We start from the raw sequence: 19,970 nt of genomic DNA, 5'->3' as shown, positions 1-19,970 counted from the left end.
ATTCCTACCAAACAAAAATCTATCAGCTGTCACTTCACTACGTCTGAGACCTTTAATCAATAGTAAACAGTGAATTAAACAAAGTACTTTCCCTTCTATAATCCTTGGATGGCTTTTGTCCCATATGACATTGAAATATTTTTTGCCTTATAGCCAAGCTTTATGTAATTGAACAAACTTACAGAAAACCTATTTTTGTTCAAAATGTCAACCTATTTTTTTTTTTAATTTTTTATTGGGGAATATTGGGGAACAGTGTGTTTCTCCAGGGCCCATCAGCTCCAAGTCAAGTCGTTGCGCTTCAGTCTAGTTGTGGAGGGCACAGCTCAGCTCCAAGTCCAGTTGCCATTTTCAATCTTTAGTTGTAGGGGGTGCAGCCCACCATCCCATGTGGGAATTGAACCTGCAATCTTGTTAAGAGCTCGTGCTCTAGCTAACTGAGCCATCCGGCCGCCCCTCAACCTAATTTTTAATGAAGGTTTCTGTGTGCTGAGTTTCCAAGCGGGCATCTAGTCTCAAAGTGCAGAAGGTGAAAGCTGGCATGCTTTTTTTCTCCCTCATGTAGTTGTGACTGAGCTTCAGTGAGTTTTCAAAAAGTCTTTTTTTTGAAGTCTTCTCTTTATAACCGTGAATTTCCGTACCTAGTCCTAGATTTGTGCTCAGATATCTGAGGTGGCTCAGAGAACAGCCATGACACAGAAAGATGGGCATTCATGACAGAGTGCCCAGTCAGAGCTATGACTACCAGGAGATCCTACTGCAGGTGCTCACACCACATGGCAGTGGTGTGAATTTGCTTCCTGCTTTTAACTGACCCCTCTGGATGTTGGTGGGTTTCAATAGGAAATTCATATTTTTGAACTTATGCATTCACTCTTCCCTATACGTACGCTAATTACATGACATGTAGGTTTCTCTCTGTAATCATTTATATTCATATTCATGAACAATGTTGCTTCCCTCTTGCCATTTGTCTTCTATTGAATCTCATCTGCATGATTTTCAAATTGAATTAATTGTGAGCTAGCATGGACAAGAGTAAGTATGCTGAGTATGTTAGCTAGGAAGCATTGATCGATCACGGAAAATTATTTTGTAGAACAATTGTAGGGTTTTTGTTTTATGGGAGTTTTTGTTGATGATGTTTTAGTTTGTTTTAATGTCAGGGTCTGCTCACATCCAGAGCGTTCACGGCATCTGCAAAGAAGTGGGTCTTGGCTTTTACTCTGCCCCTGACTTCAGCTCCCTCTGTGAAGGCAGCCAAGGGCAGAGAAGGCCCTTCACATTCTCAGCAGGGGACCGAGCAGAGGGGAAGATGCCAGAATCATAGAGTTTTCGGCACAAATAGTTCCAAGATCTGAATGCATTCCTTCCTAACAATTGAATGAATGGGTTTGTTCTGGCCCCTTCTTTCTAGTTAGCTAATCTTGTGTTGTGTTGATCTGCTCAAAAGCATTCTTTGGTGAAGATGTCTGGTGATAGAATGTAAATTTGTCCCTGTACACTGCATATGGGAATGTGATGTAGGGTCAGAATCCACAAATGCTGGGAGTTCTCAGGGTTTGGACCTGCTGTTGAAATATCTAGAGATGTTTACCTAAAAGAAGGGTGTTTTTGTTTGACTAAGAATAAAAGCACTATTTTATGTGTTTATATAAGCATTCACGAAAATTTGTTCTGATGCTTGGGGTAGCTCAGATAGCATTCTTTTCTACACACTTTAGATAGCCTATCATTATTATTGTTTTCTGTAATGAGATGTAATAAATCTCAAGCTTTCATCTGAATGCTAAGTTTTATAGCTGGAAATGATAATAGATACACAAATCAAAGGGATGTAGACCTTTCTGCATTTTAACTTTGTAAAATGTTAATTTGTGCAATGATTGTTTTTTTGTTTTTCGAATAATTCAAAAGGCTTCATTTAAACTGTGGACAGTAAATTCAATGCAAGTCGATTATGTTTTGAACAATGTGATCTGTAGGGTGCTGCTAGCAACAGACATGCTGTACTTTTGTTTTAAATGTTATTTACATCGTGGAGGAATATGTTCATTATATAGATTCTTGGGGACATTTCACTTTTTTGACATGATATGAACATTTATAAGCATTAGTTATTTCTGTTTTCATCTAGTTTGAAACAATTCAGATTTTAACTCCTGATTTCTTGTCCTTTGATTACATTTTGTTATAAAAATAATAGGCGTGGACTGTAGAAAATTTAGAAAATAGTGCAAAGTATCTGTAGATCATCATCTGTAGTAACCAAACAGAAAAAACTGCAACATTTTAGTTTATTTCCTTCTGATAGCTTATCCATGCATGCAAATATATACTATATAAAATAAGGATCATCCTATCTGTGAAGTTTGTATTCTGCGTGATATATATCACTTACGGTTGGTTACTTTGAAATTAAAACAAAAAAAAAAGGTTGCAGAAATGTATCTTTTCAAATGGAAAATGTCCACACTATATTATTAAATAAGAAAGCAGCATGTGTTTTTATCTCAGTTTTGGTGTACTGTGCCAGACACATAAGCAGGCAGTTCCAAAGAAATCACCTCCTGGCTTCAAATTTGCCAAAATCGAAACAGCAGATCCAATTCCAAGATGGAGATTTGGTGAGTTTTTATAGTTTCTGTGAATTTAGTAGCTTGAAAAAAAATTAATGTAAAAAGTTGTTCTCGAATGTTCAAGCATTACAGTTCTTATTTATAGAAGCTGTCTAGAATAGGTTTGTTGTTAGAAACTTAGAGGCCCAAAGTAGAAGGCTCATTTAGCAATGGTTCAAGTATTTTCCTTACAAACGTACCTAAACGTCTTTGCTACAATATCACCTTTTATGGCTGAAAATCCAACTGTGTGTCTAGAAGGAAAGAAACTCTGCACCAGCAGCCATGTTGGCTAAAATTACTTTCACCTCAAAGACTGGGGCTGTGAACGAAAATAGTCTAGTCTCCTGATGCTTTGCAGATGAACAGAATCCGTTTATAAAGAATATTCCAACAGATGTCTGGGAATCTGGTAACTGCAATTACAAAGGAAGACAGAAGGAAGGAAGGAAGGAAGGCAAACTTTCTTTTATGAATGGAACAATGGGTATTAAATATTATGGACATTCAGGATAAGAGAAAGACATTGAATTCTCTCACTCACTATGACTGAACGTCTGCTACATATTAGGCATTATGTGAGGAGCTTGGAGGAATAATGAAACCATGCAGAGAACTCGTCCTTACTGATCAGAGTTTTATAATCAACTCGGGAAAAGCATGTGAACACGCAAACCTGTTCACAAAGGCAACATAAGGAAAGAGCCTTCTGAGTGACACTAAGCAAGTGCCTTCATGTTGAGTTCAGGGAAAGCTGATTTCCAACTGTGGTGCTACATGGAGATGCTTTTGAGGTGAGCCTTACGTGAACTGATAAGATCTTAATAGGTGAAGTGTGCTGTACATATAAGGAATACAGAACCCTGGTGATAAAATTGTACTAGGCATGTTTGGGGGAAAGCAAGTAGACCTACTTGACTGGAGTGGAAAGTTCAAACTGGGAAGTAGTGAGAGAAAACCCTGGAACAGTAGCTTAATTAAGCCCATAACATGCAGGACTCTGGCTCTCTATCGATAGGCTGGTATTTCTCAGAGTTTTCTCTTTGGATTTGCTACATCCACATTTCCTTGGGGTGTTAAAAAGCAGACTTCTGGGCCACATTTCAGCTCAGAATCGGAGGGCAGCTGCCTGGAACCTGCGTTTTCAAATCTTCCTGGGTGATTCCAGTACACATGAAATTTGGGGAACACTTGCTATTGAAACAGCCGTCAGGAATGCAGTCAGTGGATGCTTTGGGGCAGGAGAATGGCAGGCAGGAGATGAAATGAAGGTTCGAACTCTGAAGGCAGGAGAGGGAGCTTGTGAATGAAGGAGGGAGGGGTCTGTGGAATGCCTTGACTGGCCCATAGGGGTGGTAAGAGGAAGAGGAAGGAGCTGTCAGATATCACCATCAGGACTCTGAGCTTCCGTGGTCAGGGAGCCTGGGGTGCCATCCACAGAAATTCCTGTAATATATGACTTTCCCTGAGCACCTGCAGGATCCCCCTGCACCTCTAGCCCTCTGCAAAACTGTGTTTTACCCTCATCCCTGACAGAAGCGCCCCCGTACAATATTTCTGGAGTTTTCCAAGGGAGTCTCACCCCTAGCACCCCTGTTGCTCTGTCTGATGACCTGGTATCAGGACAGCTGTGCTGGGTCCCTCCCTTTCTGCCCAGGTTGTGACCGTGGGCACCTTGGTCTTGCCCGTGGCCCTGCAGGCCCAGCAGCGCCCTGACATTGGAGTACCTGACCCCAGCTCGTCTAGGAGATGCCGCTGTCACTCTGAGAACCGCAGTCCCTGCCAGGGGTCGGCTCCCTTTCCTGCTGGTCTGCATGTCGCCAGCATCTCTGTGGCTGTCCTGCCAGGCCAAGCAGGTCCATGCCCATGGCTGTGGTTCAAGGACCATATTGAACGATACAGGTGCTCTGCCGTTGTCCTGTCAGGTGGTGTCAGAAAGGGCCCATGTGGGGCACTGTGGCCTCGGGTACGAGAAAGAATGGATTCTTCCCTTTGGAGAGCCCTCTGCCAGAGGGGTTTCAAAGCCACATGCTCTAGCTCTGTGTTTTCTGGACTGAGGCAAAATGGCTCTTTCATCCTCTCTGACTCTCATAGGAGTCAGAGGTGAAGTCCAGGGGGGCTGCAAGGAGACAATCTGAGTGGCGGGATCTTCTGTCCCGGCTGGGAGAGGAGAGGCTTTTTGGGGTGTTGAGCTCATTGTGCCTGGCTCTCTTCCTTCCCTCGAAATGCGTGTTCCTTTAAAGCACTCATGCAAGATGCCCCCCGTCCTCAGCCCCTGCCCCATCCCCCGTGTGTACCCCGTCCCCTGCAGAGGACATTGCGAGGCTCACCCGGGATCCCCACTTCATATGGGAATTGAAAGGTAGATCCTGTTTGGAGAAGCAAAGCCTGAATTTTATTTTACCCAAATTGTTTGAAGAGGCAATATGTTTACATGACATAAAATTCAAAAGGCACATAAGGGTACTGTGTATTCACATGAAAGCGTATCTATACGTTCTCCCACCTTTTGTAAATGGAAGTGGTAACGTTACTATGCATCCTGTTCTGCACCCTTTAAAAAGAGGTTTTTAAAATTCTGCGTCAGAGCCTCCACATCCTTCTTCCCGTGACAGAATACTCCATCGTGTGACCACACCATGGGTAGACTTACCTGCTCCCTTTAGGTGGAAACTGGTGGGTTTCCAGTCTCTTGCCATTGCAAACAAACGACAGTGGACAACTTGTAAATGCCTCGTTTCAGATGGGGGCAGGTGTATCTTTATGGTCCAGTCCCAGAGTGAGATTGTGGGGCAGAGATTAAATGAACATGTGATTTGTAAAAATATTGCCAGGTTTCTCCCCACCAGGGTTGTGCCATTTTGCGTTCATGTGATTAATGGACTGAGTGCCTTTTTACTCATCCTGTTTCATCAACAGAATGTTGTCAAACTTCTAGATTGTTGTTAATGCTGATAGGTGAGGGGTACATTCTCAGCACGGTGTGTGGGGGAGGAGCGGGCGTGGGGGGGGGACAGGACACGTTGGAACCTTTCAGCATCTAGTGCACTGCTTTACACACAGAAGTAGACGCTCAACAATGTTGTTCAGTGGCAAAACAAAGAGCCCACCAACTTTCACATTTGTGTTTTAAAATGTAATTTTTAAATTTATTTTTTAAATTAACAGTAAAATTGACTGTTTGGGGTATATAGTTCTGTGGATTTTAACACCCCCACAGTACAGAAAAGTTCCATCACCCCAAAAAACTCGCTCATGCTATCCCTTTGTAGTCACACACTGCCCCTACCTCTAGACCCTGGCAACCACTGATCCAGTCTCTATGTCACTATAGTTATGTCTTTTGGAGAATTTCATATAAACAGACTCATACAGCATGTAGCCCTTAGAGACTGGCTTTTTGCGCTCAGCATAATTTCCTGGAGATCTCATCCAAGCTGTTGCATGCATCAGTAGTTGGTTGCTTTTATTGCTGAGAAATAGTCCATTGCCTGCTTGTAGCAGTTTGTTTACCCCTCCACCCACTGAATGTTTACCCATCCAACCACTGACGTTGTGGTTGCTTCAAGTTTTTGGTGATTTTTAGTAGAACTGCTATAAACATTCATGTACTGATTTTTATGCGAACATAAGTTTTAGTGTGCCCTCAGCATAGTTTAATTTTCACTTCTTATTATGAGACAATTTAGGTACATTTTCATATGTTTAAGAGGCATTCATATTTCCTTTTCTATAAACTGTGCATTTCCTTTACTCATTTTTATTTTTGGTTATTGGTAATTTTTATTTTAGATAAGTTGTGTTGAGGGGCTGACGAGACATCTGGATGAAAATATCTAGCACTCTGTTAGAAAATATGGGACGGAAGTTTGAGAGAGAAACACCTAAACACATAGATTTGACTCATACTGATAGAGAATGTGGAGGTGAATGCATAGACCTACAGAAACTCTTCAAGGGGGAAAACGCGCAAGGACAGAATCTGTGGAAATGCCCTTATTTAGAATGTGGAAAGAGGAGAAAGAGCTAAAGGAGAGACTTCTTAGAGGTCAGAGAAGAGCCAGGGTGGTAAAGGGTAACATTAATATAAGATGAATATTAAAGGTCTGCTAAATAAAAGGTATAAATCCACAGGGCACAATGTTCAGAAGAAGAACGTCTCTTTCCAAGAATTCCAAGCAAAAGCCCTACACATCAATCTGATTGGACTAGCTTTGGTCACATGACCAGGAAATCCGATGCATTGATTGGCCTACCTAAGTCACGTGCTCTGACTCCATAATTTCCCAGAACCTCATGGATCCCCAAAGGCAAATAGGCCATTGTGTCCAAGACATAGATGCTGAAGAAACAACCAATGAATGTCTAGGAAGTGGCCTTTGAAAATGGTGGATCATCTAAGCCTAGGAGTTTAAACAGCACTTGTGTTTCAAGTTGAAGAAGTAGAGGCAATAGGTATAGAAAATTCAATCCAAGAGTGTGGCTTAATTTTGGTAACCAGGAAACTTCAATGAAGGACTTTTCCTTTTTTCCAAAAATAAGGCAACATCAATGCATACTCACAGGCACAGGGAAAGGAACCACGGGAAGGGAGACAATGGAGATCTGAGGCCTGCCTTCTCGAGGGGATAATTGAAGAGAGGGATGGAAGTACGAGCAGGTGAAGCCCAAGGTGCCGCAGGGAGGACATGTGGAGGCACAGGCTTCCCCTGAGGAGGCAGGTTGGATGCCCCACCCCCTCTTGCTCCTCCCCACTCTGTTCACCTCACTGCAGTCAGACCGATCCTGTTAATATAAAAGTGAAAATCTGGTCGTGTCCGTACCCAGTGAGAGCTACTTCTGTGGCTTTGCGTTGCTCCCAGGAAGTGGACTGGACTCTCGGGCCTTGTAGGAGGTGACTCCTGTCCATATTTACTCTCTACTCTCCAGCCCCAAAGGACCATCAAGATTGACATGCTACCCTCTTTCCTTCTTAAATCACAGAATTATCTGTGTCTCTGCTAGACTGTAAGCTATTTGTTTAGCTCACATGGGATCCTCTAGCATTGTGTCTGGCATACAGCAGGCGCTCTAGGCGGTCACTGGAACAACAAATGGATGCCTGCTAATCTTGAAATTTGCTGTAGCCTCAGTGATTATTTCTGTCTAAGTCTTACCCATAGTTTACTCAAATCAGATATCATTGTATTAGAAACTAACGAAGAGAAATAATGAAGTTATTACAAAATGGAAAACCAAGCTTTTAAAATTCTAGTGTGTGTGTGTGTGTGTGTGTGTGTGTATGAAAAAAGTGGAAGGCAACTGCCAAAATGTAGACAGGGTTGACTGTAGGTGGAAATAAGGTTCTATTTTTTCTTATAGTTTTCAGTGTTTTCCAGATTTCCTGAAATTCATATGTATTACGTTTTAGTGTTGTTCAGATTTTCCAATACATTGGGGGAAATGTTTTAAAATTTTCAACTGCAAACTTTTAAAATAATCCAGATGACTCTTCGTAACAAAACCGCAGTAAGCTCCTCATTCCCTGACTTAGATGTATTTGTCTATAAATTACATTGACTTCATCTAATAGATTTTGCAATGAGAACACTAAAGGGAACAGAAAATGGATAACATTAAGGAGTTAAAGATATCCTAAACAGGCATTTAAGGAAGGAAGGAAAGGAGGCTGAGAGATAAAAAATGGGGAAGGAGAGAGGAAGGAATGGAGGAAGGAAGAAAGAAAACCACCATCTAAAATGTTCTAAAGAAGGATTAATTAAATCAAGCATGGTACAGCCACTCACTGAAATTATATGCACACTGTTTGAAATACTGTCACTGAAGACAGACCGGTAGTGCGAAGGCTGGCATGGGGGAGCTTTGGCACCACCACATCCAAAGTGTCTTCTCAAGCCACCCCAAAATAAACAAGCCCTGCAAGCAATAATGGCATGACTGTGGTTCCCCCGACAGCTAACTTCCTCCCCCAGCCAGTGGCAGCCCCAACCCCTGCCTGCCAAGAAAGGATGATGCCACTTCTGTGAAGATTAGGACAATACTTGTCATATGATCTTAAATAAAAAATAATAGAAGGTTGAAGGAACAATGTGATTATAGCTATGCATCAAGAAAACATAGTACTTATTCCAAAAACAGAAAAAACTGAAAGAAAATATGTAATGGGAACAGCGTGATCGTTGCTTGCATTTTGCCTACTTTCAATTTTTGACTCCTTTACATTTTTGAAACCTGTATTATAAAGCAATGTAAAAATTGGATTTTCAATGTCAAATCAACTCTATCTGACCCAGAACGATCCCTGCGGACAGGGAAGCCCTCAATGGCTCACGGTATCCTTTTCTCTCCTTTCCGTAGGATGTGCTGGGTGGTGTCCTGCTCACTGCGGCCCTCATCGTCCTCACCCAGCCCGCCTGGACCCTTATTGACCAGCTGGACTCGGCCAGCCCTCTCTTCCCTGTGTGTGCCATCGTGGTGCCCTTCATCTTGTGTTACAACTACCCCGTGTCTGATTACTACAGCCCGACCAGGGCGGACACTACCACCATTGTGGCCGCCGGGGCTGGGGTGACCATAGGATTCTGGCTCAACCACTTTTTCCAGCTCATGTCCAAGCCAATGGACTCTCTGCCCGTTGTTCAGAACATCCCCCCGCTCACCGCGGACATGTTCCTTTTGGGTCTGACCAAATTTACAGTGGGGATTGTGTTGCTCCTTCTGGTCCGTCAACTTGTACAAAATCTCTCGCTGCAAGTGTTATACTCGTGGTTCAAGGTGGTCACCAGGAACAAGGAGGCCAGGCGGAGACTGGAGATCGAAGTGCCTTCCAAGTTTGTCACCTACACGTCTGTGGGCATCTGTGCTACCACCGTTGTGCCAATGCTCCATAGGGTTTTGGGATTACTCTGAACCTCAAATCACTGGAAATTAGCCCACTGGACAAGAACCAAGACATTGGGTGAGCAAGTCCTGACACAGATTTATTTTCTTAAAAAGAAAAAACAAATCCTTAAGTCGCGTCCGTTTTGCTAATATCTGTGATAAATGCTGCTGCTGTGTGAAAGGGGTAAAACGTCTCATAGGAACCATTAGTCTGTAAGGGTCAGGATGCAGGTGAAGCCAGGCTAAAGCCCAGTCACATTCTTTAAGGGTTCCCCACCCTGTCTGTGAACTCGGACTTTGGCAGGAATTGAGGCGTGGATTTGGAATGGCCACAAGCCCCACTGGGCTCTGGGAGATGGGCAGGCTCTGGAAAACCAGAGGTGGGACATTTCTTTTCAATTACCACCTTGCCCAGCATGGATTGAAACTTTGGGCCGGGGGAAAAAGGGTGGCACCGGGTAAAACTACATTCCCCAGACAGGATGACTTTCATGTCTTTACGATCAAATTAGGCTGCCCGCCTGGGAGGTGAGAGCACTGCAAACCTCACTGTGAAGCCATGAGAGGCGGGGGCAAAGCTGGGAGGTCCTGGGCGAGAGCCTGCTTCACTTACACGTCCCAGCCTCTGCAGATGTGAGTATTGAAACAGGGATCTGCTCTTCCTTGTTTGTACATTTGCAGGATTCCAGGTACCATTACTCCCTTCTTCTGAACCATGAAACAAACTGGCAGCCCCCACCGCACCAGGCGGGTGGGGGTTAACCTTCATCAAAGGCAGGTACCTTGGGGCATCACTGCTCTCCCCTGCTTCAGAGTGACTGGGGATAAGGCCATCTTCAGTTTTTTTTTTTGTTTGTTTGTTTCCTTACAATTGGGGAAGGCATTGTTGCCTGCATGTGAAAGTGTATCAGTCGAAGAACAGGTGAACTTAATCCTTCCTGGGCCTGGCAAAGACGGACTAGACCTTGGAACATTACCTGATCCTGACAAGGCCTCCGACATTGCTCCTCCATTTCTCAGTTCCCTTCTGTAAAGCTATTTCTCAGCTACTAAATAGAATCAGGGCCCCCTTTCTGTCTTCCCACCTCTTATCTCTTGGCAATTTTAAGGGTAATTAATGCAGGGCAATTTTAAGGGTAATTAACGTCTGCTTCTTTTGGGAAAACAAGCCAACCAAATACAACACTCTTGACACTAGGGGTGTGCCCTGTTAGACTCAGGAAAGCAGTCATGATGCTAATACCTATGGATCCACTCCCAGGGCTCCTGTTCAATCATTGAGAATAAGGTACAAGTAGCAACAATTTTCTTAAAAGTTAATGTACGTAATTAGTGCACAAAGCATCTTCTGTGGTCCAGGGCCTGAGCCACTGAAGCAGTGATTTATCATCTTAACCCATCATCAACACGGACACACGTTAAGGGAGAATCAGCCTGCCTGGCAAGTTAGGCTCTTTACCTGTAACCATATCCAGTGTGAAAACTGAATACGTCTGCGGGCCTTATTGCCGGGATGATCTTTGGGATTAGACAGAGTGCTCCAGTTTCCTGAGAAGAAGAATTTTTAGTGAAACATCCTGGTTTTCCTTCAAATTCTTCTCTCATTTTTTTCAGTTAGAAATCAGGGATGAAAATGGCCAGCCATTTGAGTATTTAGTAGTTTTTACTGCCTGTCTCTTTAAGTCCCACCAATAGAAAGGCCAGTCAGCGGAACTGATGTATTTAAGGCTGTATTTACACAATTTGTATTGAATATGGTATATTAGCCAGAGCACACTAAAGAATGACCATAGGATTTGCCACGGTTCGTCACTTTTTAAAGTATCTTATGACACCAACTGGAGAATAAAAAGCATATACTGGTGAGGCCAGTATATAGTTTTTGGGCTCCTGCTTTGCCAGCCCTGTCCATTCATTTCTCACGTAGCACTTCACTGTAGTTAAGTCTTACACCCTCTCAGTCACTAGTTCATCGGCACACACGGCACATGCCCCTTTAGTTTGTCTGGGTTCCCTTGAGACATCTGGATTTTCTCTCTGGGGAAAGACTGCCCCCTGCTGGTTCACCTTCAGTCTTGGTGCAAAGCCCCTCTCTTGATCCCGAGTCTTGGAGATGAAGAACTTAAAAAGTCAAGCTCACTGTGATGTATCCAATATAAGTTGAAGACTTATGGTGTAGTCAACCCTGCATTTGGAACCTGTGACACCAAAGCACTCAGGATCATCGTGCCCTCCAGGAGCCAGGTGGAACAACATGTCCTTTTTATAACTGTCCTCGTGGCCCAGGGCGTCCATTCTGTACCCACCGTTCTAAATAGCAGTCATTTCATGCCAGTTTTGCTCAGACCTACTCCATAACAGAATACACAGAAGAAAAAGCCATAGAAGAGACTCCTGAACGAAACCCTTTAAATGGGGGTGGTTGAAATCACAACATGCCTGGTGGTTGCACTGTAATGTCGGATTTTCTCACCCAAATAGGGGACAGATGTTTCCCAAGTGTTATCAAGCACGTGGTGTTTCAGGGCCATATACTCTGGGTTTCTATTTTGGAAGCTTTCAGCTGTCTTGCTTATGTACCGTTATGTAAATGTATTCTTTTCAAAATAAAATCATTTTTGTTTGATTATGGCTTCTTATTAAGTGCTTTAAAAGCCAGTGTTCTGCTCCCTTGAATTTTTTTTTCCCCTAGATTTTTTTCGCAGGGTTCGTTGGACCTGAGTGGAAAAGAGGGGACAGAAAGATGCAGCAGGCCATCTAATTCTGTCGCCATCGTAATTCAGCAACATGCGAGTGTTGGTATCACAGCGGTTACAGATGTGACTAAAAGTAAGTCATATGTTTGCATGCTCAAGTATCGTCCTCTCACTCCTGACACTAAAGAGCATCCTTTTACCAATTCAGAGATACATGTCACTGTGTTGAAAGGTAAATGTTACAGGTGTTGCTAGTTAAGGGAACTACGTGGTTTTCACAGGTGTGTACACTATTTGCTCAACCAAAGGAACGTGATCCTGTTTCACATTCACTGCTTTACAAGGAGAGGCTCTGCCTTCAAGCCTCACAGATTCGCCATTTGCAATGGTGCAGAAAGCTGGCACTCCTATTTGCAAGGCCAAGGCTAGGACCCTAGTTGCACTTTGAACAGTATGTATTTGATGCCGAATATGCTGGGCAGCTTGGGCGTGTGTGGCTGGAGGAGAGCCGACCTGCCCTGGGACGTTCTCTCAGGGGAGTGGGAACATAGGCTCCGAGAATCTCAGTTCAAGATCCAAAGTGTGAAGACTGTCGGGAGAAGAACCTTGCTGTGGGGATGTAGAGGAACGGCACATTAATTCCAGCTTGGGGACGGCAGCAACTCAAGGAAGGCTCGAGGGAGCAGGAGTGCATGCGCCAGGCTTACAGAACAGATGTGAATCACCGGGAGGGATGTCATTCAGGCGGGATGTGTGTAGGTGGGAGGTGACACTCCATGGTGAGGGTGAGGGCACAGCTTGTCAGTCGCTTCCCCAGACACTCCAGCATTTCCAAGGAGAATCCAAACCACACCAGTGCTGGTGATCGTGTGTGGGAAGAACAGTGGTGGCAGGGGTGGAGCAAAGGATGAGCAAGTGGCTTTGACATTGCAGAACCAAATCACAAGAACAGGAAGGAAGGGTGAGAAGCCCCTTTGTCCGTTTCCTTGAGTCCACGTGGGACCATTCCAGAGGAGATGACATCTTCTAGAGGTGATTTCACAGTCTCCTTTCAGTGTGTCTTACTCGCGGATTTGACAGTTGGCCGTGGGTATCTCCCCTCCTGTATTCTGTGAGCCTCTCATGTACAGCTGCATTCCCTGTCCTCTTTCGGGTCTCAGCAGAGGTGACAGCAGCCAGGGACTGGGTCCACGTCCTTGGTGCCTTCCTCCCTCCTCCTTTTGCTCAGATCCCCGAACTCGTCCTGTGGAATTTCATTTAAAAAACATTTTGCCGTGAGCCTGGCTCTCTGAGGGACCTGTAAACACTTCATGTCTCTCTTTAATGATTTTGCATGAAACCCTGGTTTGCTAGTAAGAGGCTAAGCAGAACCAAATGGAACAGGGGTGAATACACATCTCATTTGCGAGAATAGATGTTTTCCTAAAAGTTGCCTGTGCTCAGATTTTTAAAACTTGAACTTTAAGGCGACCGTGGGGTTTGCTGTTTAGAAATCATATGGCAATTCTTCATTTCTGCAAACATAAGGCTCTGTAATGACTTACTGTGGATACACCATGCAACCATTGTTTTCTTAAAGTGGAGCACACCTGTGGTACAGACTTCACTATTTACTGGATGCATAGGAAGAATGAGAGTTGAATGTGAACCATGAATAGAATGTTACATTCTTAAAACTGTAGCCACATGAGACAAGGGAGTTACATGAAGCCAAACATCGTTTTCCTTTTTCCACGCCTGTCTGTTTGGCATGCAAAAATAAACAAGAAAAGCAAGGATGTCGCTAGGAGTTCCGGCTGTGAGGCTTCTTGAAGGCATACACTCAACACATCTGCTGGCCTTGCTCTTTGTTGCTAAGATATCGGGGTCCCCTTGGTTAGAGCATAGGGTTCTTCCCCAATGGAGGTGTTCAGACAATGTCAATGCCTCTTGACAAAGCCAGCCTCAAATCAGTGGGGGTGGGGCAAGGCGACGTTGGTGCCACCTCCGTGCCACCTCCCTCCGTCTTGGAGCCTAAAGTGAGGCTTTCTGCCCTCCCAGGCTATAGTGTCTCTGTCACATGGGGACCAGATGGATGGCCTGCAAGAAGAGCCAATCATGCACAGGGCACACAAAACACAGAGCACTTTAGCTGTCTTAATTAGGTACCGATAAAAATGTGTGGCTAGAAAGCTAGTTTTGTTGTGGGGAAAAGAAACCACAGCCTAATGTAAATTTTTCACAAAGTCAATCAATTCTGCTATTAAATAAGTATTAGTAGTATTTTCATCATTCTTTTCTTTTTTATCTCAGACATCATCGTTTTCATCTCTAGGAATTCAAAACATACATCTTCCGTGTCTCTACTTGTTCAGTCTTTGCTCTGACTTCTTGAACATATGGAATATTGTTATAATATTCTTGTCTATTTTATCATCTGTACCATTTTTGATTCAATCCCCCCCGCTTCCTCATTAAGGGCTGTACTTCCTGGCTTCTTTGCTGGCCTGGTAATTTTTTATTGGATGCCAAGTACTGCGAATGCAACATTGTTGGGTGCTGGGTATCTTTGTGTCACTTGAACTATTCTTACGCTTTGTTCTGGGAGGCCCCTCATCCTTTGGAAATAGTTTGGTTCTTCTGGGCCTTGTTTTGAAGCTGTATTAGGTGGAACCAGACTAACATTTAGTCTAGAGCTGGTTTTCCCCAGTGCGGAGGCAAAACCCTGACTACTCTCCACATGGCCTCGTGATCCCCGAGGTTTTCTAGCTCCGGCCTGTATGAGCCCCATGACCGATTCCTCCCTCTGTTCTTTGTGGATGGTCACAGGTAGTCAATCCCCTCTGTCATGGGAGCTGCCTTGCATGCATGTGCAGGTCAGTACTCGACTTTAGACTCTCTGTGCAGCGCTTTCATCCTCCCTGCCGACTGTAACTGCTGTGGCCTGCCAGCTGCGTCTCCTCAGCTCCGGGAGACCTCCACACTCTGCCTGGGTCCCCTCCCTGCACCGCAGACTGGAATCTTTCAAGGCAGTAGGCTGGGTGGTCACAGGGGTCCCCTTGTTTTCTCTCAGGGATACTAGCCTTCATTGCTAATGTCCAGGGTCTTCAAAATCATTGTTTTACACATTTCATCTGGATTTCTAGGTGGATATGCAAAGTAGAAAAGTGTTCCTTGGGAAGAAGGAAGGAAAGAAAACGTGTAGGGATCAGCTAGATGCTGAAGTACCTTGAGGGTCAGAGAGAAGTCATGTCTAGATGACCCAGGATTGTTTTCATTACGCCCAGTACAAACCCGTTCCAGATGCCGTGTTCCCCACAGGTTCTCACCTACACCATCTCTCTCTCCTTACAGCATGGTTTGCTTATGGGGCACCTTTTTACTACTAGGCTTAACTTGCTTCGTCCACCTCAGGATCATCCCAAGTGCTCCTTATTTAAATGTTCTGCCCAACAGTCACAGCTCAGAAGTCTCTAATTAGTCCCGCCCATCTGGACCGGCCCGTATGTACCCAGCACAATGTGGTTATTTACCTAGCTTTGCATCCTTTGGAACTGGTTTCTTGCCGGCCCCAAGCAGGTGTTTATTTTAGGGGTGGGCGTATTCTCATTCCTCATGACAAAGCTGTGACTTGTGGAATGTAGGAAATTTCTTTTGCTGTAAAGTTTGGTATCAAACAGGCACATATCGTTTTTAACATCTTCACTTTCCTGTCTTAAAAAAAAAAATGATCGATTTGCTTCGTATGTCTGACGAGTCCTATGGTAATTTGAATGCTGTAGGACCAGTGCCTCCTGACACTGCGGGGCTTTTTCAGTGTTTCCTGATGCAGAATCACCTGGTGTTCCTGATTTCCTTAGAGACCGTCAAGGCCCAACCTTATGGATGGAGTGAAAAACTTGAGTGTAGGCCTTGGGTGTGTTCTTACCACACTGTGTGGGTCACATAGGAGAGAAAAAAAACATTCAGGGCTTTAGCTAGACATAATTCAACTAAACCCTTTGCTGGAGATACTTGTTCAACCCCCTTTCTCGCTAGAGCGTCTACAGCATCCTTTCTGTTGACTGGAAAGTCAAAGGAGAGAAGCCTGTGGCAGCAACGGGAACTAAAGTTCGCTCTGGGTCTGCTTCCCCTGCTTGTGACCCGGCTTGTTTGTCAAGCCTTGGCCCGTTGGCTCCTCTGCCTTTATCCAAGGAGGCCCATTTTCCTGTTGGGGGTCTCAAAGGGCTGCTGAGAGACTGTCAGAGGTGTGTTCCTGCCTTGAATTTTATTACAGATGGCAGCCTCTCTTTTTCTTCAATAATATAGTTCTTCTAACTCCTTCTAGCAAGTCATAACTTGGAAGAGAGCAGATGCGTCAAATGCTTTTGTTGTTGAGGACGTATTTGGATGAAGGCAGTTGTGTCCTTTTAAGGCCACCTGTCTACTTTTGGATAAAATGAACAAAAGAGCCAAGTCAGTACCCAAGCACTGGGGTGAAGTGATGTGTATAGAAAATCCCAAGCACAGAGGCAAAGGGTGAGAAGCAAAATTGTGAGCAGTGCTCTTTACCGACCCGATGGGCCCATCGCTGCTGAGGGCAGAAGCAGCAGTTTGGCGAGCCGGTTAGTTAGGCTATTCCTGTTTAAAAGGTAAGGGTGGTCATTCAACATTCCTACACGTGTAGGACTACTACTAAGACAAAACATTGCTCAAGCACAAAAGTCACATCTAAGAGATAGCTAAGTAACTGCAGGCCTCTGGGAATTTGTGCGTCAAACACCAAATGTTGATGCTTCTAGTGGTGCAGCCTTTAGGACTGGTTTTTTGTGGTCCCCTAGGCCAGTGCTATTGTAGGGGGAGGCACATCGGCATCAACTGGAGTGCTGTTTGTAATTGCAGATCTGAACGTCCACAGAACATCCATCAACAGAGGAATAGCTGAACAAATTAGAGACATCCATACAGTAGAATACTGCATCATTTACAAAAAGGTCTGTAGGTACTGGGCTGGAAAAATGGGACAGATTAAGTGACATGGCATGAGATATAGTAGGTAAATTAAAATTCAAAACTTGTTGCAAGCCAGTAAATAGAGCCTGACTCACAAACTGTGAGCACCTGTGTAGCTGACTGCCCAAACAAGGGAAAATGGCAGAAACAACACACACTAAATTGTTAACAGTAGTTACTTACCTTGGGAGACTGGGGGAGGAAGGGCAGATTAACTTGGGAAGGGCTTATTTTGTACATTTTAAAGTAGTGGCATTAAGATTTTTAACTTTGTGTTTCTTGGTATTTTTATATAACACTCATAAAAATATCTCAACACATTGATTGGGTAAATGACACAAAACACTGAGTGATCGTGGACTCCAAGTCACTCTTATTAGGTGTCTCAATCCCACGTATTAGCCATGTGGCTTCGGGCACATATTCATCTCTGAAGGTGGACTGTTCTCCTATGAATCAGGGAGAATTCCTATTCTAATTACTTCTTACAATTGTTAAAGCAGAAAATTAAAATGTTGAAACAAGATCACATGTGAAAATACTTTATAAACTGAGGAGTCATGCAGGAACGTCAGGCTGTAGGAGTTATCTGTGAGAACAAGGATCTCATTTCCCTTTGAATTCTAGGGCTCCCAGTTTTTGCTAAGGTGTGTCTTCCCTAAAGGCTGCTCGGCAGTGCCCAGACTGCTTTGGCTCTGGTTCAAATGCCTCACCCGGGACAAGTGTAAGATGATCTGCCTGCAGAACCTTGGCTCGTAAGCTGAGGGCTCCTTCTTTCTTCTTCTAAGGTACCGACATTGTTTTTCTTCCTACTGTTTCCTGCTTCAGAGGGCAGAAACAGCCACATGATGGACGGCACTGATCTTTTCCCCTTTCATGCTGGGACAGACAATTAGGTATTAGTGGGTTTTTTCCTTACAAGTAGTTCTGACCATCCCCAAAATACCCAGGTGGCTGGCTGCTCACAGAACAATGGCTCTCCTGATCCAGGAACCATGAATTCACCTGAAATAAGGGGAGGTCTCCTTAATGGTCATGGACCAGGAAGCCATCTTGAGCAGCCATGCCTATTCTAAAAGTCTTGCTTTTTAACCCTATCCATGCATCTGCCAGGGTTGTGTAAAATTATTCAAATACTACGTTGCATTGACTTTTGTTCTTCCAGCTTGACTGAGGTATACCCTACACCTTAACTACCAGCTCAGCTAAGTATAGAATGTTTCCATCACCCCAGGGGTTCCTCTTAACCCTTCGCAGTCAGTTCCCTTCCACAACCTCTAGTCTTGGACTTTTCTCGAGCTGCATCTCACTGGAATCACATGTAGGCTTTTGTCTCTGCCTTCTTTCACTTAGCACAGTGCTTTGAGGTTCACTCATGTTGTTCTGAGTATCAGTTCATTCCTTTTTGCTGAGTATTCCATAGTACGGATGCACTATAACTTGTTTATGCATTCACCTCTTGATGAACATTTGGGTTATGGCTACTATGAGTGACACTTTGTGAATATTTGCATAAAAATCTTTGTACGGCCATACGGGTAAATCAAGGAGCAGAATGGCTGGATGATAGGTGTGTGTCTCATGTTTTAAGAACTTGCCAAACTGTTTTCCAAAGTGGCTGTATCATTGCACATTCCCACCAGCAGTGCACAGAAAGTTCTAGTTGCTCCGATCTCACCAATACTTGGTATGATCAGTGTTTTTCAATTTTAGCCATTTTAACTTGTATTGTGATTTTTATTTGTATTTCCCTGATGACTAATGATGTTGAGCATCTTTTCATGGGCTAATTTCATTTATCTTCTTTTGGGAAATGTCAAATCTTTTGTCCATTTTTTAAAAATTGGGTTAAGTTGTAAGAAATCTTCATGTATAGTGGATACAAATTTTTTGACAAGTATTACTTTTTATGAGCATCTCTCATTTCAATGTTTAAATGTAAGGATCTAATTACAAACAGAACTGGAAGGAACAGATGGGAGCCTGTGTTCACAAATCTTGCTAAGTTGGACACTAACGTGATTGTGTTTTTTCCTTAGAAGTAGGCTCAGCAGAAACAGAATTCTTGTCTATCTTTGTTAGCTGTTTTTACTGGACTTATTTGCAAGTTTTATATTTTATTGTTTCGTATCATCTCAAGAGTAACTGAGCACTTTTCTCAAACATTAGACCCAGCATTTATCAATAGATGGTACCACACTGGATGATTCTAGATCAAAGTGTGAAAGTAAATTAAGTAGCTAAGGTAGACTGGCAGAAGCTTACCTTCAGAGATCTAATACCCTCCCTATAAAATAAGACAGAAATTAGTAGCTCAATTTATTCCTTAAAACCATGATTTTCTAATGATTAGGATGAAATGTATGGCCTAGGGCAAAACAAAGATTTTCACTGTTGTCTAGTGTTCACGCTGCACAGACTCCAACATGTCCATGTAATTCTTCCAGCAGAATGGATCTGTGCTGTTGTCCTGTAAGTGTCTCAGTGTCAGATAGAGTAAAAAATCACCTACATACTCTCAAATATTCTGAATACTTACTTGTGTTGCAGATTTTTGTTCACTTTAAAATGACTTCAAAGGCCATAACTACGAGACTACCATTGCTTCTAAAAAGTTTCCAAAACTACTATTTTATCGTTTCCCAGTGATGAACACATGTCAAATGTAGTTAATAAAAACTAAAAATCCTTATGTCGCACTAATGCAGGTGCGTTCTAATCAACCATCTTGTCTCATCCGTAGGGAAAGCTTGGGATCCTGCTCTGCAGGAGGAATCAGTGTGTGATACTCGGAGCGTCCCTG

The 19,970-nt window shown here is 43.6% G+C and overlaps 1 protein-coding gene across 1 annotated transcript in view; it reads left to right on the top strand.

The window, feature by feature from the left end:
* The window catches only part of SGPP2 (sphingosine-1-phosphate phosphatase 2), a 110,949-nt gene extending 94,326 nt beyond the window's left edge, over positions 1–16,623 (top strand). The window contains exon 5 of the mRNA XM_033111962.1: positions 8,976–16,623. Coding sequence (XP_032967853.1) covers positions 8,976–9,527 — 552 coding nt within the window. The 3' untranslated portion in view covers positions 9,528–16,623. The remainder of the gene's footprint in view (positions 1–8,975) is intronic.
* The last annotated feature ends 3,347 nt before the right edge of the window (positions 16,624–19,970 follow it).

The sequence above is a fragment of the Rhinolophus ferrumequinum genome, chromosome 8, assembly GCF_004115265.2.
Source record: "Rhinolophus ferrumequinum isolate MPI-CBG mRhiFer1 chromosome 8, mRhiFer1_v1.p, whole genome shotgun sequence".
Taxonomy (NCBI): Eukaryota; Metazoa; Chordata; class Mammalia; order Chiroptera; family Rhinolophidae; genus Rhinolophus; species Rhinolophus ferrumequinum.
The sequence above is the reverse complement of the archived record's forward strand: the minus strand, read 5'-3'. Positions and strand labels throughout refer to the sequence as shown.